Here is a 24,877-nt window from a genome sequence, read left to right on the forward strand (position 1 = left end):
AGAGTAAATGCAGCCTTTTACGGTGACTAGGGCTCCACGGATCAGGAGATGCCCTCACAGCCGAGGATGGGCAGGTTTGATCCACAAAGAAAGCTAGCAAGTGGGCACTGGAACATAATTTGTGGGCCATCAGTCTGATCCCAACAAGAGACCATAAGGGAAGTGCAACTCGTAACTCTTTATAGCGAGTAGAGAGGAATTTAGGGAGGCATGTAGCACAGGAGAAATCATGCAGACTTTGGATTCTGTATGACAGTTAGAGGGTTCAAATCCTAGCTGGGCCACTCACCTGCAATGCGGCTGCAGTGGATACTGTTAGTGACTGCCCAGTATCTTTTCTATACCATTCTGCTGTCTCAGCCAATGAAGGAATCCCACCTCTTTGACAAGGAGCATGTGATCTAATCCTCCCCAACAAGTGAGAGGAAGAACTCCTCCTCAGGAGAAGACAAACAGGTGATCTCTGGATACTGTCTCTCACCCAGAAATGTTGTCATCTCAGTTTCAAAGTAAAGGCACAATCAGTGCCAAAGCTTTTGCAGGAGAGAGAAGCAAAGATGTTAGAACCTCGCCCACCTCGGCATGTCCTACCTCTGGAGTATCTGTCATATGGAATAATGAGTCCTTTCTTGCTTAGGCCAATTTGAGGCCAGGTTTTTTTACTTGTAGCCAAAATCATTCTAGCTAAAAATGACCTGAGTGTGTGGATTTCAGTTCCTAGAAACTGGATTATTAATGCTGAGCTTGCCCAGTTGTGAAAGAAAAATTATCAAAGGCAATTAGGACAATGCCTGGTACCTATTACGTATCCAATAAATGGTCCCCATTTAAAAAAAAAAAAAAACACTCTTAAAATGAGTTATCATGAAAACATATTAAAGTTTTTCTCTTTCAAAAATTCATGAAACAGACCTTAGTGGGTGGTTTCTTATGCCAGAGCTAAAATGGACCCCTATAGATCACTAGCTCAGCAGTTCTCAAACATTCATGTGAAAGATTCCTGTTAGAATGCAGAGTCCTGGGTTTTAACCACAGACTACATCCAAGTAGGCCCAGTAATCTGCATTTTAGCGAGTGTCCTAGGTGGTCCTGATGAGGTGGTCTCAGAATCCATTTGGACCTTTTCCACTTGACTCTCCCAACAGCCTCCCTAGCTTCATTACCTCCACTTTTGTGGCCACAGTCAGTCCATCCAACAGCCACAGTGATTTTTTGAAAACTAAAATCTACTCACATGGCATCGTTGCTCCAAACCCTCCATTGGTGAAACTCAATTAACATGCTTAACTGAACAACATATCCTGAAATAACCTTCAGTCCCCCTCCTCAATCCCAATTACTTATAATACAGTAAGACCCTGCCATATATCCATCAGGTTACAAGAATTCCACTTAATGAGGAATTTCTTTTAATAAACCTAGTTTGACTTACATGACATTTATTTGCATTTACAAGGATCATTTTCAATAGCTCATGTCTTTTGAGCAGCTGGAAGCTGAGAAACGAGAAACATCATGCAAGCAATCTCATATCTGTACACTTGATGTCAGTGGGCTCATCACAGTTTGCTAGTTCATAATACTGATTAGAGTATCGCTTTCATTATTTTCATTGATTTTTTCTGTATGCTTTATGGGACTTGCATTAAAGTGTCAATTACATAAACATTGAATATCAATGAATACTTGGTGAGTAGACTTTTAAGTGCAGGATAGAGGCCTGGTGCATGGGTGGGGGCCGGCTGGTTTGCCCTGAAGGGTGTCCCGGATCAGGGTGGGGGTCCTGCTGGGGTGCCTGGCCAGCCTGGGTGAGGGGCTGAGGGGTGTTTTCAGACTGGCCACACCCCCTTCAGGGTGGGGGTCCCCACTGGAGTGCCTGGCCAGCCTGGATGAGTGGCTGATGGCTGTTTGCAGGCTGGCCAAGCCCCCCAGCAGGGACCCTCACCCCATGAGGGTGTGGCCAGCCTTGGTGAGGGGCTGATGGGTGTTTGCAGGCTGGCCACGGCCCCCAGCCACTCAAGCTCCCAGTGGAGGCTGGCTGGAAGCAGTTATCTGGGATTTATTTATCTTCTATAATTGAAACTTTGTTGCCTTGAGCAGAGGCCTCAGCCAGCCAGGGCAGGTGGGAAGCTTGGCTTCCCCCATCACCGGGGCAACCAAGCCTCCTGCTTCCTCCAGCTCCGTGGCTGCGGGCCGCAATCTTGGTTGGCGGAGGTGTGGTCAATTTACATGTTTCTCTTTTATTAGATTAGATAGGAGTATAAATTTGTATATCCTTTCTGGAGGTCAATCTGAACAAATGTCTTAAGAATTTGGTTGATTTAGTAAACAGAAATGTATGTTCAAGAATATTCAACGTAACATTAAAAGAGTGGAACAGCCCTGCCACAGTGTGGCTCAGATGTTGAGTGTCAACCTATGAACCAGGGGGTCATGCTTCGATTCCTGGTAAGGGCACATGCTGCAGTTGCAGGCTCAATCCCCAGTGGGGGGAGGCATGCAAAAGACAGCCAATTGATGACTCTCTCTCATCATAATGTTTCTATCTATTTCTCCCTCTCCCTTCCTCTCTGAAAGCAATAAAAAACATTTTTTTAAAAAATAGTGGAACGTCAAAAATAACACAAATGCCTACTAACAAGCAAGTGACAAAATAATGAGGACATCTACGTGAGTGCAACTTCCTTTTCATCCATATTCTTTGGCATCAGAAATATTTGCAAAAATTTTAATGCATAGGTTAGTACTCCTCATTTGATGTCAGATGGGTGGGAACTAACAAATTATTTAATTAGTATGATCCTAATTTTGTCTGAAAGATGCACACAAACATACTGCACACATGTGCAAAATAATGAAAGGTCCTCATTACTGTCCACATGGCTTTCTCTAGAGCACAGAGCATCATTATGGTCTTGTGATATGTTTCTATGGTTTCCAAGTTTTTTTACAGTAAGTGCAAGGTAAATTTTCTTATTCAGAAATAAAATTAGGAAATATATTACATTGCCCTTCAAACAAGATAGCTTAAATATCTGATACCCATAGGTTTTCTCCAAGACTATGTCATTTTATGTCAGCAACTCAATAGCTTTGAAATATTATTTAATTATCAAAAAAGTTTTTTAAAATATTCTCAAATTCTGCCCTAGCTGTTTTGGTTCAGTGAATAGAGCATTGGCTGTGGACCAAAGGGTCCCGGGTTCAATTCTGGTCAAGGGCATATACCTTGGTTACAGGCTCCTCCCCAGCCTGGGCCCTGCAGTCAGGGCTCCTGCAGGAGGCAACCAATCGATGTTTCTCTCACATCGATATTTCTCTCTGTCTTCCCCTTGCTCTTACACTCTCTCTAAAAATCAATGGAAAAATATCCTCAGGTGAGGATTAAAAATATATATATATACATATATATACATATGTGTATATATATGTGTGTATATATATCTATATATTCTCAAATTACAGGCAGACTGACGTTTCAGTATAAAGCTAAATTCCACCTGTCAAGCCAGACAACATCCTATTTTGAGAAAACTCCATGAACAGACTAGAGATAAGAAAGCCGGACTTGTTGGACAAAGAAGCATAAAATATCCAGATAATGACAAAGTAAGGATTTTTTTAATCAAAAGGCTTTCTCTGAAATAGCTTCCATACCCAAATGAATATTTTAGAAAAGACCAGATTTTTGGCTTTGCTAGCTCCCTCAAATAGTTTCTTATCTTACTGAGTCTTTCATTCCTTCATTTCATACCACAAAATAAATGACCACCAAATATCTATGGCCACCAGGTGAAGTCTAGAAACTAAACACAAAGCTAGGATTAGAACCGCCACCAGAAAAAAGTGTTCAAATATTCTATCTTCTGTGTAGCTGACCTTACATCAGAAACAAAAGCTTTCCCAACTATGCCTAGGCTTATTAGCAATATTGCCATTTAGTACAATGAAGTCTAATGCACTGAAAAGCATGCTAATAACTATAAATAAAATAGAAAAGGAAGTGCCAACCACCTCCCCATCCCTGAAGATTAAGAACAGGTATTAAACCACCAACTCTTCCTTTCTTCTCTACAATCTATTCCACATCATGCTGATTAAAAAGATCCTCAGGTAAAAGGGCTAAGAAATTGGATTTTCACACGTGGGGGGAAATGGTTGAAAGCAATATCCAATTATTCTCGCAATTAAATTTTTATCAGTTATTCATGGGCATTTTTATTATGTACTTTTTTTAAATCGTTGTCTGAAGATACTTTTTCCATGGATTTTTAGACAGAGTGGAAGGGAGGTAGGAGTAGGGGAGAAAGAGAAACGTTGACTTAAGAGAGACACATTGATCAATGGTCTCAGGCATGAACCCCAATGGGGGCCAGTGATTGAACCTGCAACAAAGGTATATGCCACCCATGTAAAAGAAGCATGTGTTTCTCTGTTTCACTTTTTACCCAATCCCAGACAATTCCCCACTTTTGCTTTCTTCCACCCCCTTAATCTACCACCAATGGAGTTCATATAACCTCCTTGCTTCTGCTCCTTTGCTTATAATGCATAAAATAAACTGCAAAACTGCCATTTGACAGAGCAGCGGTCACCAACCTTTCAGACCTCACTGACCACCAGTGGCCCGTGGACCACCAATTGGTGGCTGCTGATCCAGAGCATTTTCTCAATCCATTGAGTTTTTGCCTCCTAGCAATTATTGTCAGTTTGGCTCAAATAAACTCATAAAAATTCTCTATAGGTTTGGAGAATTCATTACCGCCTGCCCCCAAAAATGGCTTGTGTGTTGAGACTAAATCATTTCCAAAGTTGCTTACAGTCCTAAGATCCTATAAACAACTGATAAAAAAGAATTACAATCTATTTTGGGGATTCTTTAGAGTCAAGGAAAAGCTTTTACCAATTATTTCCCTAAGAAAGCACAGAAAGGAAGCTGAGATAAACCAACCAGTTATCAATGACCTGAAGCCAGTTCAGCAATTTTATCTGATCAACATGATAGTAGTATAAACGCTACGAGGCCATGACTGATGGAAACACTCTCCAGGTTCCTGTGCTCCCTTATACTTCAAAACTGCAGGAAGAAAGCTTCTAAAGAGGAAATGCATACACTGATTTCACCGAGATACTAAGTTTTGAGAGCAATATGTTTTAATGCAGATGGATAGACAAGCTCAGTAGGGTTACTGGCCCAGGGTCCATGGGAATATTAAGCCAAATGTTCAATATCTCATTCCAGAATCTCAACGGTTCTTAATTCAGAAAAGCTTAAAAACCAGGGATGCCATGCAGAGACAAACAACTTCTGAGTTTACATCAAAAACGAAATATATCCAAAGACCCAAATACACTGATGTCACAGGACTCGGAAGCTGTAAGTGCCCTGGAAGGGGAGTCAGGGACAACGGTCCAAGTCCAGCTGCGACCAAGGCAACAGCACTCGGCTCCCACAGGGAACGTCTCTGTGACTCAGGTGCATTGTCATGTAAGTTGCTTGTCAAAGACACCTAACAGTTCCAAAATTCCAGATTCCATCAGAACTAAAACTAAAAGTTATCAAAAAAAAATTAACTCAATGCAGGAAGGATAGCTTTCCAACAAATGGTGCTGGAGCAAATGACTATCCCTAGGCAAAAAAAATAAACCTCAACCTAATCCTCACACACACAGCCAGTTGAATGAGGACACCAAGAATCCAACCTGAAGCCCCAGTGTCAGTGGCCAAAAACAGGCCCAACCGAACCTCTCTCATCTCTGTGACATCTGCCAGCACCTAAACCAGAGAGGACTCATTCCTGACACCCACTACCACTTTTCCCAGAAGCCTTCACCAGGGCAATAAATCTACCCAAGGACATAGGTTTTCACTTTTAGTTGGTCTCCCATAATTCCACAGAAGATCACTGCTGCTGATTTCCATCCACTATGCACTTTTATTAGTCCTTTCAACTGCTGCTATTACTCCTTTTTTCTTTCATTATAACCCTCAGAATTGATTTCACTTTTATGTTCATTATTGTTCATTTATAATCAGCTTTTGATTGCATGCTGATTATTCTTAAATTTCAACTTTATACTCCTGAAGAAAACAGCGCTTGGTATTATGCTCTGATTACAAAATCAGATGGATTAAGTTATATAACTGTTTTTTAAAAGGCGTGAAACACAAGTTTTAAAATGCAGTTCTTTTGTTTAACCTTGAATGAGCTTTCTGAATAAAAAGAATGGTTAAGAACTGGGTGAGATTAAAAAGAAATAATAATGAGGTTTTTGTTGTTGTTTTTTAAATAAAATGAAAAGTACCAGAACTTACATTTGAATAAGCAAGGCTCTGTATGTATTTCCATTTCTTAGTACTGTTCAAAATACTCCTAGAACACCTATCTGGGAAGTGGTATCAAAGCATGTGCCACATCCTTGGAATATGTGTCTCAACTGCAACTCTTCTTCCTTTAAATTGACTCCACTTTCAGAAATGGCCAGCGCTTCCTCAACCCAGCACTGGAGAATGAGGTGGTCGGACACAGTGTTCTGATTAAAATAAGTACATAAAGCATAAAGCAGGATGGACCATGGTCATGGCCATGAGCTAGCTTTCCGAGCAGCCACAAAAGGAGACGTGCATCTCGAGGCTAAGCTCAGGTTCCAAGCGCCCGGGGGAGAAGCTCAAGATGAGCTTGGCACCGCCAAGGCCACGGTGCTCACTTCCTGGGGCGGCCGCGTCATCTGCCAGCATCTTAGCGCTGCACGGGGTTTCCCACAAACTGAAGGCAAGACCCTCACCCGGCAAAAAGATTCCGCCTCCCTGAAGGCTCTGATGATGATGAGCATTTTTTAGCAAAAAAGTATTTTTAATAAAGATATGTACTGGTATATTCTTTTTTAGACGTAATGATATTGCCCTTAACAGACTACAGAATAGTTCAAATATAAGTTTTATGTGCAGTGAGGAACCATAAGCTTCATGTGACTCACTTTGTGTGACATCCGCTTGACTGCAGCGCTCTGGACCCAGAACCGCAGACTCTGGGAGGTGCCGGTCTCGGGCACCGGGAAGGAAATCACCGCCTCTCAGTCTGCAGCTGGAGCCCGAGGCCCGGTGTGCTCAGGTGGCGCCTTCGGAGGCCGAGGGAGAGCCTGTGCACCTCTCAGCTTCGGGAGGCGGGGCAATCTCTGGCCCCGCTCTGCCTTCCTGCTCAGATCCTCTTTTCTCTGCCTGCGTTTCGGAGCCTAAAGCTGCCCTTTGTATCAGGACACCATCCCACTGGACGAGGCCCCACCCCAAGGCCCTCACCTTAACGTGAGCACCTCTGTAAAGACCACCTCCAAATCGGGTCCCATTCTAAGATGCTGGGGATCAGGCCTTCAACATAAATTTTGGAGGGGACACAATTCAACCCACAAAAGCACAACTGAATAGACCAATGTGAGCTGTTATCTCCATGGAAGTCATTTGAAGTCTCTCAGCCAAGGTTTGCTCCCCTTTAGAATGGGTGCAATGAGGACAATAGGAGTGTCTACCTCCTAGGGTGGCAATGAGGACTTAAGGAGGTAACCCTCAAGGGCACAGCCGCGGGCCTGGCCCATGAACGGGCTTGATACACGTCAAGTGTCTACTTCTACGTGTACCCAATGTCAGGGTATCCAAACAGACACCATTCGCAGCCACTGTGTAGGTGAGTCCAAGAGAAACTGTACAGCTGTTCTTCCGAGAGCCCGGGAGCCCTCACACCAAGCTCTCCTGCTGAGCTGCCCATTTCTCGTCCGGCTCCAGACTAGACCAGACGCTCCTCAAAGGCAGCAGCTGCCTCCCATGCCCAAGCTCCTACCCACCCACGACCTTCTGCCTGACAGTGCACCTGTTGTGTATTTAACAAGTACTAGTATCCACGGGAAAGAAAAACAAACATGAAAATCTAACAGTAAAGGTATTTCTTAACAGACATGGGAAACGAAAAGTGTAGCCCAAACGATACAGCAGACGCCGTTTCTTCTCAGGTGGTCATTAACACACACTATATAGTCATTGCACACCCATGCTTACAGCAGCATCAGTCACCAGCGCCAGATGGTAGGAGCAACCCAATCAGTGGTTCTCAACCTTCTGGCCCTTTAATACAGTTCCTCATGCTGTGACCCAACCATAAAATTATTTTCGTTGCTACTTCATAACTGTAATGTTGCTACTGTTATGAATCGTAATGCAAATATCTGATATGCAGGATGGTCTTAGGCGACCCCTGTGAAAGGGTCGTTCGACCGCCAAAGGGGTCGCGACTCACAGGTTGAGAACCGCTGGTATAGATGAATAAGGTGTGCCATGCAGACATAGCAGTATCACCCAGCTTTAAGGAGGAAGGAAATTCTGACACGTGTTCCAATATGGATGAAACTTAAGGACACTATGCTAAGTGAAATAAGCCAGTCACAAAGGTCAGATGTGGTCTGATTCTAGAGTAGTCAAATTCACAGACAGAGAACAGAATGGCAGTTTCCAGGGCTGGGAGAGGGGGAAATGAGGAGTTATTGTGGGGGTTCAGAATGAGTCACCCCAAGAGGTGCCTCGGTGGTATGTGGGTAGTTTTGAGCTAAAGGCAACTTTAGCTTCAGGTTCAAGAGAAACTTCCTAGAAGAATTTGAATTACAAGTCTTGCCTCTAAGAGATGATCAGGGATAGTCTTCTGACCTATCCATAGGGCAGGGCAAACTTCCATTTACTCAACATCTGCTCTCATCACCCTGCAGTGACCCTTAGAGCCCCCACGCCCCTCACCTCAGGCCCAGCTCAGGATGTCTTATACACCCATGTTCCCTTTCTGTCTCTGAACCTATCATGCATGTGTGGTCTCTGACTCTCATGTATGCAAGGTCCCATATAGGTGCATGGTCCCCATAAAAATAAATTTATTTTCTCTTGCTAGTCAGTCTCATGTCTATTTGACTATTGCAACAGCCAGAAGAACCTTGAGGGTGAAGGAAAGTGTCTTCTGCCCCCACAGCGTCTAATGGGTATGAAGCTTCAGTTAAGGAAGATGGAGAAGTTCTGGAGAGTGTGGTGATGTCAGTACCACAATCTAAATGTTCTGTGGGAAAAACGGGCCACATGCCACCCTGACAAGCTCAGGGGAGGCCTGCGTGGCGGTCTTGCCAACTCAGAGACCTAAAGTCACCACAAAGGATGGTCTGAAATTAAACTTTAACTAAAAGCAGTTGTGGTGGGTAGTTGCATCCTAGGCCGGTATCTTCACTGACAAGCTCTACCTTTACCTTAACTGAGCCTATCTTTTCGCATCTATAACAACATATCCTTGAAATGTCTGAGTAACTTGTAACTTCCTTTTTCCGGACCCCTTGGGGTACAACCTAATGTGCCTGTGCACCAGGACAGAGACCACAAATTCCTTCATTGTTACTGTTATTATGTTCATTGTTGACTATGAACTATCCTGCACCTACCAGTATGTGTCTATCATTTTACTTTTATCCAATCCCAGAGGTTTCCCTGTTTTGCTTCCTCCCGCCTCTCTAATCTATCACCAATGGATTTCATGTAACCCACCTACATCCCTCCTTTGGTTGCTATGTATAAAAATAGGTGAAAAACTGCCATTCTCTGGAGCATTAACCCAACCCATTGAGATCCTGCTTCCTGGCAATTGTCCACAATTTGGCTCAAATAAACTCACAAAAGTTCTTTGCAGGTTTCAATGTTTTTGTTTTGTTTTGTTTTGTTTTTTAAATATATTTTTTATTTAATTTTTACAGAGAAGAAGGGAGAGGGATAGAGAGTTAGAAACATCGATGAGAGAGATCGATCAGCTGCCTCCTGCACAGCCCCCAGTAGGGATGTGCCCGCAACCCAGGTACATGCCCTTGACAGGAATCGAACCTGGGACCCTTGAGTCCGCAGGCCGACGCTCTATCCACTGAGCCAAACCGGTTCGGCGAGGTTTCAATGTTTTTACGTTGACAGTACTTAATGCCAAAAAAGAGAAACTTAAAAATGGTTAAATCATAAATTTTATATGTATATTTTACCACAATAAAAAAGTAAATAATATGTCCTGGCTGGGTAGCTCAGTTGGTTAAAGCATCTGCCCATACACTGAAAAGTCACGGGTTCGATTCCAAATCAGGGCACATACCTAGGTTGTGGGTTCGACCCCTGGTCAGGACATGTGCATGAGGCAACTGATCTCTCACATGGATGTTTCCCACTCCCTCTCCTCTCTCTTCCTATCTTTCTAAAATCACTAAAGGCATGCCCTGGGTGAGTATAAAAATAAAAATAAAGAAATAACAAAAATTTTATGTGAAAAATATATGCATTCATATTTTTAGTAACTTTAGAAGTTTGAGAGGCAAAAACAAGGTTTTGGAGACTTAAGGGACATTTGCTCATCCAAACTTTGAATAAAAAAAGCAGTTCCTTTCCTACTTCCCACCACCCCAAAATTCAATCACAAAAACATTTCTCTGCATTCATAATTAGCTTTACTTAAATTACACAATGTTATTTAAAACTTCAAAGTCACAAGAAAGGATATCTCTTCTGATCTATTAAGAAAGACTGAATTTTTTTGTGGGAACTGATCCATCCTGTAGCACATTAGACAATATCATTAAGAAAGGAGTACTATAACTCATGGATTACAGCAACATAACATTACTGATACACTGCTAATTATTAGGAGAAATGAAATGCCATACGCACTTGGACCATCAAATGGAAAGTTTAACTCTACAAGTTTCCCCCACATTAAGTTATATTTTATAAAAAACAATGTTGATGTAAGAAACATGCAAACCTGTGAAAAACAAAATTTTTAAGCCAAGTTTATTTGTTCAATTTTCGCATTCGCTTCTCGGCCTTTCGGCTAAGGTCAAGTGAAGTACTGCTCGGTGACATCCTTGGCCTGAGACTGCCACAGTCTACCCCACACAACTGCAACCAACACCTCCCAGGGCCTCCCGCCCCTGGTTCAGAGGCCTCCCATTCCCCTGGTTTCCTGTCATCAGCCCTAACTAGGCTGACCGGGTGGAGGGCACAAAGGGCCGCACCACCTGACAGGCAGGCGCCTCCCAGACATGCGAGCGCACAAAGGTGGCCGGGGCACTAACTCCATCAAAAGTCCAGGTGCTTCTGCAGCTAGAAATGCCATTCATTTAACTTGATGGTTTAGCTTTGCAAACTGCTAAAGGAGGGTTTCTATTAGTCGTCTAGACAACGTGAAATTAGCCCCGCAACATACAGCGTTGTCAGACTATGACCTTTCATACCTAAAAGGAGTGAAACGTAAAGAATTTTTTAAGTTTATTTAGGCCAAACTGACAACTTGCTGGGAAGCAAGACATCAACTGCTCTGGAGAGTCAGTCTGCAGTTCACTGTGTGCATCTGGAATTAATGAGGGGACTGGGAAAGATTACATGAAGGAGGGAGAAAGCAGGTGGGGTGGGTTGGACTACAGGACAGTAAGACTATGTGCTCTCCTGAGGGTGGTGACGCCTTTGGGGTATCACTTCTGGCATTTTAAAGGCATGTTAACCTAGATGCACAAGAACAACTGGCTTAAAACCACCCCCTACAGAAGCTACGGGCCTGGGCGTGACTGCCCACCGTGACCTGCCCAGTCAGGAACTCATGATTCATTACAGGACCCCTTCTGTCCACAAACGGCACAGTTAGAAGACCGATTTTATACACTCACAAAGCCTCACCACAAACTGGAATCAAACAGAACAGAAAGCATCCTGACACACGCAGCGTGCCCTGCCAGCTCTCTAACGTTCCACTGGGAAAACCTGCCAATCAGCCTATGACAAGATGCTGAAATATGAAAAAGAAAAGAGGATGTCTCCCAACAAAGCACAGAAGTAATTCTCACAAAATCACAAATCTATTAAGTGCTGAAAGCCAGCTCTGAGCCCAGACAGTGTGGTTCTAGTCCCAGTCATGCCCATTATCCTGGAATAATTAACAATGTTCCCTCTACTCCCAATGGGCTTCAGCTTTACGGACTCAATACTAAGTCCTCCTCCTCATGGTGTGAGTGACATGGACCTGCCGGCCCTGTTGTCCCAGGACTCATGGAGGAGCCAGCAGCCCTGCACAGGCAGCTCCTGACTGCATGGTGCCAAGTGGCCCAAACAAATCCTCGCTGGGAAGCACAAAATGGAGGAGCACGAAGCCCCAAATACGGTTCCCAGCAAAGCGGAGGAAGTGCCCCGGCCTGTGGGGAGTCTGTTGTCCACATCTGTCTGGGGAACACTCACTTGGCTATTTGTACGGATGAGATGACTTCCCATGACACCCCCTTTTCCCACTTAGTAACTCTCTCCTGAAAATTAATTAATTCCCAATAATTAATTACTTTTCATTGTGATCCAAAGACAATGGTCTAAAAGGCCATCTGCCATCACCTTAAGCTCTGGTACATTAGTCCAGCGCCAACCAAAACAGGGAATAGTAAGAGAATCTTCAGAAATGTGGGAATGTACAAACGGGAGCAAAGCAACATGAACATGTGACCTTGAAGAGAAGACAGCTTAGCAGCAGGTTGTGAAGCACAGGAACACACGGTGCTCTAAATGGACCGGCCGCCCCCCAACCTTGCACTCAGAGCCCTGCTCCTCGGGGTCACCGTGCTGTTGGTCCCCAAGGCCTCCCACCCCAGCCACCAGCGGGGCAGAGGAAGGTACCTCATGCAAAACCAGCCCAACTTTCAGCCGACCAGCAACCCTAACCTGGGTGCAAAAGGATGCCAGACCAGGGAGATTTTCTTGTTACTGGAACTGTAACTTCCTGAGACAGAAGCTGGATGACGTGTGCGGGGCAGGGGCTGGAGTGGGCATGGGAATGGACAAGTCATAGGCAGGCAGAAGTCACAAAGATGTTACCATGAGGAAACGGCCAGTGAATGGAACAGAAAAGCAGAGAAGCCAACATCAAGGAAGACTGGTCTTGAGTTCTAATATGCGTTGCTTTCAATAAAACTTTTCCCGCCCTGGAGGCAAGTCCAAGGTCTCACACCCTCTAGCTCAGGGACAGTGTGGAGCCTTCACCACCTTTCTGCTATATGGCAGAGGGCAGAAGGCAGAGGGCAGCAATGGGGACCCAGCAGGGAAAACAGGGGTCTTGTCCAGGGCATCGCCTTAACAGCGCCGGTCTTTCTCCTATCCCATCGCCACCACTGAGCGCATTTTAGTTCAGTGACTATAAACCTGTTTTCAGGGACAGTCTTGTTGCACCTGTTGTCCCGGTGAAATTATTCACGGTGCTCAAGCTCACACTCAAAAGTATCCCAATGTGGCAATAAAATATGTAGTCACCCTAATTTTAGTTCAAGCCCCATCTTCTCCCATTTTATGTGCCATTGGAGGGACAAAACTGTCAATCGATCTATGACACAAGTGTACAAACACTTTCCGTTTTGAGAGACGCTGAAATGTGAGAAAGAAGAAAGGGAGGCCCTGACTGGTTTGGTTCAGTGGATAGAGCATCGGTCTATGGACTGAATGGTCCCAGGTTCGATTCCGGTCAACGGCATGTACCTTGGTTGCAGGCACATCCCCAGTAGGGAGTGTGCGGGAGGCAGCTGAGCGATGTTTCTCTCTCATTGGTGTTTCTAACTCTCTCTCCCTCTCCCTTCCTCTCTGTAAAAATAAATAAAATATATATATTTAAAAAAAACATACACAAAATAGAAATGAAAGTGATGTTAAAAAAAAGAAGGGAGTCTTAGATGATGTGCTATAGAAATGTACATCTGAAACCCATTTTATTAACCAATGTCACCCCAATAAATTCAATAAAAAATAAAACTACAAATGAATCAAAAAACAAAGAAGAAAGTGAGCCTTGTAATAAACTGTTAAGTGTTGAAGAACACAAAGGTAATCAGTGTCGAAGGCAAGATCTGAGCGCAGGCAATCTGGCCGCAGTCCTGCTTACAGCCTATTCTCCTGGCATAATTACTAATGGCACTGAGTCCCTGGGAGTCCCCCAAGGATCTCCATTCTGTCATTCCGCCAACCCAATGAGCAGCATGCAGAAAGGTACCCTAACGCACAAAACTGCCCTCGACATGCCAACCTCTAAAACCCTTCAAGGGCTCCCCACTGCCCTCAGAACAAACCCTAACTCCACTCCCAGATTCACAGGCCTCAGCAGAATTTTGCCCCTGCTTATGTCTCCAGCCGCCCGTCTCGCTGCTCCCCACCTCAAACCCCACGTGGCAGCCCCGAGGTTCCCCAGTGCCCTGGAGTCACAGTCGTGGGACAAGACAGCCCAGGAATGGAACTGGGACAAGCACATGGAGAAGCTTGCACAGACCTATTCTTGTGCTTTGCCTTGTCTCCAATATCAATTCAACTTTACACCAAATCCTTCCAATTTCTAAAGTAACAATAAATTTTAAAGGTGAACGTTAGAAATCTTCTACTCATGACTAATGCCTAAGTGCTACTCATTTGGAGTAATTTCTAGGAAAGGGCCACAGCTGGCCACATACTCAGCACAGTGATCAAGGTCTGAACTCAGGCCACCGGAAACACCACCCTCCATTACCGTCGCCCCAAGTCTACCCTGCAAAGCAACGCAAGTTCACAGTTTCTCCCACTTTCCTGAAACCCGGAAGGCCGTCTTTGTACTGGGCAGGCAGTGAAGGGCAGGTACCAGGTGCCCTTTGGGACACGGTGTGATTAGTTGGTTCTTCACATGTCCCCCCGCCTCAAATCTTTGATGCACATGAGGTCCAGAGCCGTGGCTACTAAATCAACACCAGGATGTGCAAACATTTCTGGAATGAGCAACAGCAAGGATGGTGCAACTGAGCTGCCTCCCCACGTGGCCCCCCCCACTGCCACCCTGAGCCCCATCAGACCTTTGTGCCATCTGTGGAAAGTGTCCTGCAGGGAGGGCATCAGGGGCAGCTCCACCGGTGACGGGTTTGTCGCCAAGCCCCTCTCAGCCCCAGGACTTGAACTCTCTGCGCCTCAGGTTCCCCGGATGTAAACCCCTGTCTCACATGGTTGTTGCCAGGATCAAATGAAATAAAACAGAAGCACCAAGCCACTGCCTAACCCTGATATGGCAGCAAAAATAGCTGTTTAACAATTTGGGAAATGAAAATTATTCTAGTTTAACAAACCTTTAAAAATGCAAATTTAGCTTCAAATCCACTGCGAGAAATAATCGCTGAGCCCACCATCTAACCATAATGCCAAATGTCATACACATCATCTTAATCTTTGTGACCATCTGTGAGAATTACTCCCTTTCAGAGAAAAACTAATTGAGGTTTTATCAAGTTCAATAATTTGCAGAGCAAGAACCTGGCAGACCAGAATTTGAACTTGGTTTTCTTTGAACACAGAACTCATTCCCTTTTCTCCTCTGTCACTGCTTCCCAGACCCCAAAGCCAGGGAAAGGGGGGAGTCGAGCAGGGGCCTGTGGAGGACAGCTGCTCAGTGGTGGTAACACAACACCTGAGTCAGCACAAACCCAGGACTCAGGGGCGAAGGGAGGGAAAAGGTAAGCATTGTGTAACCGAATGTCAGCCCAACAGGATCCTTTGGCAACCTAGCGAATGCTTTAACAGCAGGAGTGGCTTATCAGCCAAGGCAGGTGACTGGCCGCACTGTGATTTTAAGCCAGTTGCTATGTGAGCCCTTGTGCCTCTGTTCCCTTACATGCAACATGAAGGTAGTACAATCTCTCCTGCAGTGATGCTGTTAGGGTTAAGAAACAATGTACAGAACTACAGTGTGTCGCAGAGGAAATGAATACTCCTGTGATTATTATGAAAGCCCTTTCACAACTAGACTTTCCACAGCCGCTTCCTCCCTCGCTTGCCTAAGTTACCTGGATGGTCCCTCACCTTCTGTTACTCACCTGCACTATCTAAAGCAGCGGTTCTCAACCTGTGGGTCGCCAACCTGTGGGTCGCAACCCCTTTGGGGGTTGAACAACCCTTTCACAGGGGTCGCCTAAGACCATCGGAAAACACATATATAATTACATATTGTTTTTGTGATTAATCACTATGCTTTAACCGTTTGAGTCCCAAGCAGCGCAATTGCGCTGCTTGGTATTTCTCGACATAAAATAAAACAAGCGCTATCACGCTGTTTGGGTCTTCTCGTACTCATTTAGAGAAAGCACGGTTGCGCTGTTTGGGATTCTTCGACAGTGTTTTTTCAATACCCCCTGGGACCCAAACAAATCGTATGTTTTCTCGACATAAAATCTCAGCAGCACAATCGCGCTGCTTGGGACTCAAACGGTTAATTATGTTCCATTTGTAACAATGAAAATACATCCTGCATAGCAGATATTTACATTATGATTCATAACAGTAGCAAAATTACAGTTATGAAGTAGCAACAAAAATAATGTTATGGTTGGGGGTCACCACAACATGAGGAACTCTATTAAAGGGTCTCGGCATTAGGAATGTTGAGAACCACTGGTCTAGAGCAAACCGTGTGCAATGGCCCCTCCAGCTCCCCTGTTCTCTCCTCCGCCTATGCACGCAGTCCACTCTGTCTGGAATGCCTCCCGCCTCCACCTTCTTCACCAAACTAACTCCAGCTACTATTTCCCAAAATTTCATTAGTGTATCGATTTCATCATTTGCTCAAACATGTACAAATCTCTTAAGTTCTTCAGACAAAACATTTCCATCAAATAAAAGAAAGCAATGTATCAACTGCCAATTCCAGATTGAGTAGTAAGGAGAGTTGAAGGACGAATGATCTGAGGTTACTTACGTAATGTAATTTCTTTCCCTCCCGAAAATACAAGGTATTTCAGTGGCTTTCTGGGCACTGTGCCGGCAGAACTGGGCCAGGGTACAAGGGCAGCGAAGTTCTCACTCCTGTGGGCCTGTGAGCGCCTCCACCCACCATAACAGAAATGTTTCATTTATAGAAAACAAAACCAACCTGACACAGGAGCTATGCCTTCGAGGCCTTCCCCACACAGGTTAATAGCTGTGCATCTAAATCAGCGGTTCTCAACCTGTGGGTCGCGACCCCTTTGGCAGTCGAATGACCCTTTCACAGGGGTTGCCTAAGACCATCCTGCATATCAGATATTTACATTACGATTCATAACAGTAGCAACATTACAGTTATGAAGTAGCAACGAAAATAATTTTATGGTTGGGTCACAACATGAGGAACTGTATTTAAAGGGCCAGAAGGTTGAGAACCACTGGTAAATCATCTGAGACGGGTTTCCTTTTCTAACAGCAGAAATCATAGCTGTACTTCATTTCTAAAAAAAAAGAAAAGTCACATCTTCCTTTTTCTAGGCAAGAAGGCAGGTACAGGTGAAGTCACAACTTCAGTGCAGCCTCCACAGCCTCGTTTAGCTGATAAGAACTTGCACATGACCTTTAGTCCTTCCCTTTGAAGGCCGACACACATCACCCTCCACCGCCCACTTCCGGGAAGAGCAGACAGAGAAGCTGGAGCCACCCGTTCTGAAGTTTACAGGTTCCTTCAACTACATACACCTCTCTCCCAGTGCCGGACAGAGCTCTAGGCTCTGTGAAGAAGCATAAGGCTGGGTGGGGCCTGACGTAAGGAGTTTTCCACAATGCCTCTCTCTGGTCCTCTGACAGAACAGCTCTACGGACTTCACCCAGCTATACGAGGGGAAATGTACCAGAGGCAACAAGACAACACTTAGAACCACCATTAACCATTTAAACGCAGCACCCTCACCAAGACGTCCGCTAAGCCGGGCGCGACGGAACGGGTGCATCTCATGCCATGGCTGTGCCTGCTGTACTCACTGCCATGTACCACAGCGCCCTGTTCTGGCTATTTGGACTATTCAGGGTTTATCTGCCAGATTTTGGGTCTGTGAGAAGAAGCCTAACCATGTAGATCTAAACTCTGCCCTAAAAAGTTTGAAAACCAGCCTAGCTGGCTCCAAATAGAGTGCACAGCAGTCACAAACATGCCTGCTGATGGGCATCTAGCACTGGGATTCAGACCCAGCTGTTGTTTACTAACCAAACAGCTCTGGGCAAGTCACTAAGCCACTCTAAGCTCTTAAAAACACCTTATCAGACCCTACAAGTCTCCACAAGACCTGACCCCTGCTGACCTCTGAGAGCACGACCTGCACTGCCATTTTCCCTTCTTACTGCCTGGACATGCTGAGCCCCTGGACATGCTCATTCCCACCCCAGGGCCTTTGCATTGCTGTCCTCTCTGCCTAATACACTCTTCCCCAGAGTTTCACCTGGCTGGTTACTTTCATTACTCAGTCTCCCCTCAAATGTCAAAAAGCGCCAGGATCTCATAAACATAATGTTGAGCTATGTGAGTGCATGTTATATAATTTCATTTACATGAAGTAAAAAAGGAACAAAATCAGTGTATGGTTGATATAAGTTAGGGGAGTAGTCACCCTTTTTAGGGGGAAGGTAGTGAAAGGAAGGAACACAGGCGGTTCTTTGGGTTACTGCTAGATGATTCTTTTCTTGATCTGGATTTGGACTTGGTTACCTGAGCATGTTCAGTCTGTGAACTCATTGAGCTGTTCATTTATAACATACTGGAGGCCCGGGGCACGACATTTGTGCAAGGGGTTCGGCCCCTGCCACCCACCGCGGCCTCCTCTTCCTCGGCCCCCGCCCTCCTCGAAGGCCATCTCAGCCCTCGCAAACCCCAGCTTCTTCCGGAAGGTCGTCCAGAAGGATGTCCGGTCTAATTAGCATATTATGCTTTTATTATTATAGATATTTAGTATGTGTGTTATATTGCAATAAAAAATTAAACCAAAACTAAAAAACTACCTCGTCAAATTGGTTTCCTTAATCATTTAATCTATACCACCCTACTGGTGAAGCTATTCATTCTCGATCCCGTGACCGTTTTTGTTTTCTTCACGGCACTTGTCATTGGCTGAAGCCATCATTACTGTTTCTGTATGTATGATCTAGCCCCTCCCCATTCCCATTAAAATAAAGTATGTGGCCAAGGGCTTTGCCTGCCTTGGTCACCACTCCCAAATGTCAGCACCTAGAACAGTCCTGTTCTACCTATAGGCCAAATACAAAAATACATGTAAAATAAGAAACGACTAAAGGATGTAACATCAATCAAAAATCAAAACAGCAAAGCCAAGAAAGGAAATAAAAACTTTCAATGGCATTAGCATTAGGAAAATGTGTCAAATGTTAAATTTAACTAGGGGAGGGGCTAGATGAAGTGTCATGCTATGGGTCAAAGTTACTTCTCAAAGCCGACACTAGTTCTTTTATCTCTGTACACCCAACAGTTTTCACAAGCCCTGGTACAAAATGTGTCTGAGCCAAGAGTTGTAACAGATTTCTGAGATACCTGGTGAGGATTCTTAAGTTTTGTGGGAAAAGTGAGTGATGTTCAATTGTACATTTAGGTGTAGTCCCATGCACCAACAGGTTGCTGGTTCAATTCCCGGCCACGGCACATACCTGGGTTTGATCCCCAGTCAGGGAGTGTATGGAAGGCAGCCCATCGATGTTTCTCTTTCTCTCTCTCTCTTCCTCTCTCCCTCTCTCTCGCCATGTCCTCGGGTGAAGATTTAAAGAAAAAAAGAAGAAGTATCCAAGAATGTGAAGAGTTCCTTACAAGTCACAAGCAATACTCACCTACTTTTGGGGGAGGGGGGGGGGGGTAATTCCAAGATGTTTATAAAGAAAATAAAACTGTGTAGCAGTGCTAGTGAGATGGATGTAATATAGTTACTACTGGTATCCAGACTACCATGCATACTGGCTAATGCATTTTCATGAAAATATACACTCACAGGGCAACAGCCTGATGCAAGGGAAACTTAAAAGTAAGCCTTTTATTCTGTGATCAGCTGTGCCACACTCTCTTTATAACCTTGAACAGTCATTAAAATTCTTTAGGCCTCAATTTTCCTGCCTGTGAAATGAGTTGGTTGGACGAGATGCTCAAATATGCCCATTTTCTTGGACAGTTCTGACTTTAAAAAATAACAATAAAACAGACTAATTCAGGCAAGGGAGTGTCTGTTAAAGCCAAAATCCGTTATATAATAAAGTGTGTTTTTCTTGCCCTAACCGGTTTGGCTTAGAGCGTCAGCCTGCGGACTCAAGGGTCCCCTGGCTTGATTCCAGTCAAGGGCATGTACCTTGGTTGCAGGCACATCCCCAGTAGGGAGTGTGCAGAAGGCAGCTGATTGATGTTTCTCTCTCATCGATGTTTCTAACTCTCTATCCCTCTCCCTTCCTCTCTGTAAAAAATAAATAAAATATATTTTTTTTTAAAAAGTAGGTTTTTCTGAATGTGTATGTTAAAAATTGACAAAGTACTTAGTTTACCTTTTACTTATGTAGACACATTTGTGTAATTAAAATTAAGTATGTATGAAAAGTTAAGTTTCACAGAAGTTTTCTACTGTAATTTTAAATATATACTGAATAGGTCTAGTAAATGCATATATTCACCAAGTCACGCCAACCAACAACAGAACCAATTACAGCACGTGACCACGGACTCTTGGATTTAAATATGTACACTAGAGTTGTAGATATGTAATATTTATGAAGGTGAAATTACTAGTGTTTTTCCCAACATATGGCCTATTTGCTAAAATGTTAAACAGTGAATTAATAACAAAAAAACCTGTTAGTTTAATTATAAGCAAATCTTGGTTAAAAGCATTTTAAAAGTAACAGGGTGTTAATTTTCACATTCCACATACAGACCAGAAATTTTGTCTGTTAAATCCAAAGTCTGTTAAACAGAGGTCCACAAAATCAAGAGTGTACTGTACTCTCATCTGCTAAGCCTTCTGTGTACACAATAACACGTCATCTACAAGTGGGTAAGTCAAGGTTACCAGATGGAATTCAGAGACTGGAGATCTGTGTACCTAGTCTTCTTGCCAAACCAAGGTAGCTCTCCCCCACCAGGTTCTCAAGCGCTGTGTTCAGGCTCCCATTTCTTGGGCAGGCCAGCAAGAAGCCCTCCACGTCAGCTCAACACTTGTGTTTCTCTGTGCCGTTAGTTCCTTTGCTGGAGTTTTCATGCCCTAGGCCCCAGTTCCTTATCAATTCAGGTCTACACGCACAGTTCTCGTTTTCTGTCACACCTAAATAATGAATAGGACTTGATCACCTGCAGGCATTCTCCTCACTCCATATTCCCAGTTACTAGTGATTTTAATTAGACAAAACCACTGTTCCTTCCACTATCCCACCACACTGTCAAGTGCCTAGTCAGGATATCACAGAACTAAGGATTATCACCTTTTATATTTACATTAACAAAAAGAGAGAAATGAGAAGTCAGGGAATGGAAGGAGAAAACAAACAAACAAACAAACTTCGCGGATGTCATAATTAAACAGAGCTTAAAGTAACTCAAAAAATCTTTAGTCGCTATCTTTAAATTTCCTTAAAAACTATACTATGCATATCCTGGTTAAAGCTGCACGGGTGCCAATTTGCTTCTCATCATTAAAGTGGGAAAATGGACAAGCAAGTGGCTCCGCTGTGGCTGAGCCCACAGTCCTTTCTGCAAAGGAGGGAAGAGATCAAGGAGAGAAGAGCAGTGGCTGAGGGACTTCTCCAAGCCTTGCACCAACTCCTGACCCGCCCCCCCTTCTGGCCCCCCAGGGCTTCCTGACCCCCCAGGGCTTCCTGACCCCCTAGGGCTTTCTGCCCCCCCAGGCCTTCTGACCCCCCCAGGGCTTTCTGACCCCCCAGGCCTTCTGACCCCCTAGGCCTTCTGACCCCCCAGGCCTTCTGACCCCCCAGGGCTTTCTGCCCCCCTAGGCCTTCTGACCCCTCCAGGCCTTCTGACCCCCCCAGGACTTTCTGACCCCCCAGGGCTTCCTGACCCCCTAGGGCTTTCTGCCCCCCCAGGCCTTCTGACCCCCCCAGGGCTTTCTGACCCCCCAGGCCTTCTGACCCCCTAGGCCTTCTGACCCCCCAGGGCTTTCTGCCCCCCCTAGGCCTTCTGACCCCTCCAGGCCTTCTGACCCCCCCAGGGCTTTCTGCCCCCCTAGGCCTTCTGACCCCCCCATGCCTTCTGACCCCAGCGTCTGCACAAGTAAACGCCACGGGACGCCCAGTTCCAGCCGCCTCTATCCAGCACCCCAGGCCCCCTGGGGCTCTCACTCCCTGTGAACAGGAAAAGGCGGACGGGGCCAATGCTCCGATGTGTTTTAGAGACGGAACTGATTTTTGCTGAGTTTCTCGCCAGCTCGGCGCCCCGAGTCTGCACAGCGGGCAGCCCGCGGAGAGCGGCTGGTGGGTTGGCAGGCGGGTTCCCACGTGGCCCTCGCGCGCTCGGGGTGGGGGCGCTTCGGCCGCTCAACGGGAAAGCGGGTCAAACCCAGGCTCCAAACCGTGGGAGAACTTTCCCTAAACTTGCGGGGAGCGCTCGGCACGGGGCAGCGCCTCCGCCGGAGCTCGGGGGCCGCCCGCGCCGGGTGACAGCCGCGCGGCTCCCAGGCTGGGACCCCGGGCTGCCGATCCGCTCGGCCCCGGCCCCGGCCCGCGCCGAGCGGAGGTGCGGGTCCTTCGTGCGCCCCGGACGGAGCGCCGCGCCCCCGGGGCAGGAGGAGGGGACCGGCAGCGGCGCCCGCCAGCGCCCGGCTCACCTGCGACCTGGCCGCCAGAAGCCGGGGCCGGAGCGCCAGGTCTCGCAGAAGCGCCCGCGCGGCCGCCGGGGACGCCATCTTAGCAGGAACGGGGAGCGGAGAGCGGGGCCGGAGGCGGGGAGGCGGGGAGGCCGGGAGGCGGCGTGGGGAGGAGGCGGGGAGGCTGCGAGGCCCGGAGGCGGGCCCGCCGGCCCCTTTGTCCCGCCCCCTCGGCAAGGCCCCGCCCCGCCCCCACGATGCCCCGCCCCCACGATGCCCCGCCCCGCCCACAAGACCCCGCTCCCCACAAGGCCCCGCCCCTGCCACGTGCCCCGCGCGGGGTGCCAGGCCAGGACCACTGGGGTGGGTGAGCCCCGGCCGCCGCCCCTCTGCCAGCGGAGCCCGGTCCCCCAGGCCTGGCCCCAAGGCCCCGAAGCCGCTTCAGAGGCGGGCGGCCCTCGCGCTGTGCTCCCGGGGATGCGGGGCTGAGCAAATGCAGGTCCCCCCCAGCCCTGCGACCGTGGGGCTTCAGTGGTCCCTGGACGATGGACAAGGGACTGCTGCTCCTTGCAGTGAGGGCTCCGAGGACCTGCCCACGCCGGCACCGTCTCCCAGTGACCTCTGCTCTCCTCCCGGGTCGCTGAGCCTTGCCTGGTGGCGACTTTTGAGCTGAGACCTGAAGGGATCAGGGGAGCAAGTGGATCTGGTGAGGCTGTTGGAAACCCTCTACATATTAGCGAGCTTTTTCTTCATCCTTCACGGGTGATTAATGCTAAACTATTGAAGGATTCGAAGCCCTGTCCTCACCATCTCAACAGCAGATATTTGGAGTTTACCAACTCTGAACACTGATGTGTAATAAAGATTATTGTGGCAAATATGTTCAGTGCCTGCCGAGCACTTTACAAATATGAACTAATTTAGTCAACACAGCAACCTTTCCAGTAGGTACAAGTTTACCTGTAAGGAATTTTTGTGAGTTTATTTGAGCCAAACTGTTGACAATTGCCAGGAAGAGGAATCTCAAGGGATTGAGATAGTGCTCCGGAGAATGGTGGGTTTTTTGTTTTTTTTTTACCTTGTTTTAGACTTTACAATCAAAGGAGGAGATGTAAGTGGGTTACATGAACTCCACTGGTGATGGATTAAGGAGGCGGGAGAAAGCAAAGCAGGGAAACCTCTGGGAATGGATAAAAACTAAAATGATAGACACATACTTGTTTGTTTTTTTTTAAATATATTTCATTGATTTTTTACAGAGAGGAAGGGAGAGAGATAGAGAGTTAGAAACATTGATCAGCCGCCTCCTGCCCATCTCCTACAGGGGATGTGCCTGCAACCCAGGTACATGCCCTTGACCAGAATCGAACCTGGGACCTTTCAGTCTGCAGGCTGACACTCTATCCACTGAGCCAAACCAGTTTCTGCTGACACATACTTGTTTTACACAGACTGATACAGGATAGTTAACAATCAAGGATTAACATGATAACAGTGAGGGAATTTGCACTGATGCCATTAGTTGTGCCCTAAGGGGGTCCAGAAAAAAGGAAAGTTGCAAGTTAGCCTGATATTCTGCAGGTATGTTATCTTAGATGCAAAAAGACAATAGGCTCACTAAAGAGAATAGTTGATCTTTGTCAGGAAAGATACTGGCCTAAGACATGACTACCCACTATAAACTGCTTTTTAACTAAAAGGTTTTCATTTCAGACCAGCCTTTGTGGTTACTTTAGGTCTCTTGAGTTTGCAAGGCCGCCGTGCAGCCTTCCCTGAGTTAGTCAGGTTAGCATGTGGCCCCTTTTCATCCACAAAGGTTTTGTTTGTTTGTTTTCTTTTTAGTTTGAGAACTAAAACATGCAAACTAAGCCATAGAGAGACAAACGCTCAAGTTTCTTGGTAACTCAAGAGATAGATTACTCTGCTTTCCTCCACTGGGTTCCTAAATGTAGAAGCAAAAGCTAACAAATTGTAGATGCAGGTGTGACTAAATGCTGCTTCCAGAGAACCTAGACCAGTGATGGTGAACCTTTTGCACTCGGCATGTCAGCATTTTGAAAAACCCTAACTTAACTCTGGTGCTGTGTCACATATAGAAATTTTTTGATATTTGCAACCATAGTAAAACAAAGACTTATATTTTTGATATTTATTTCATATATTTAAATGCCATTTAACAAAGAAAAATCAACCCAAAAAATGAGTTCATGTGTCACCTCTGACACGTGTGTCATAGGTTCGCCATCACTGACCTAGT

At 45.9% G+C, this 24,877-nt stretch overlaps 1 protein-coding gene across 1 annotated transcript in view; it reads right to left on the reverse strand.

Annotated features, from left to right (window-relative positions):
* The window catches only part of SUCLG2 (succinate-CoA ligase GDP-forming subunit beta), a 226,601-nt gene extending 203,843 nt beyond the window's left edge, over positions 1 to 22,758 (reverse strand). Inside the window, exon 1 of the mRNA XM_070390976.1 lies at positions 22,642 to 22,758. Coding sequence (XP_070247077.1) covers positions 22,642 to 22,719 — 78 coding nt within the window. The 5' untranslated portion in view covers positions 22,720 to 22,758. The remainder of the gene's footprint in view (positions 1 to 22,641) is intronic.
* Between the last annotated feature and the right edge of the window lie 2,119 nt (positions 22,759 to 24,877).

This window comes from Myotis yumanensis, unplaced genomic scaffold, assembly GCF_028538775.1.
Source record: "Myotis yumanensis isolate MYYU_CA2020_CCGP unplaced genomic scaffold, mMyoYum1.0.hap1 SCAF_14, whole genome shotgun sequence".
NCBI classification, from domain to species: domain Eukaryota; kingdom Metazoa; phylum Chordata; class Mammalia; order Chiroptera; family Vespertilionidae; genus Myotis; species Myotis yumanensis.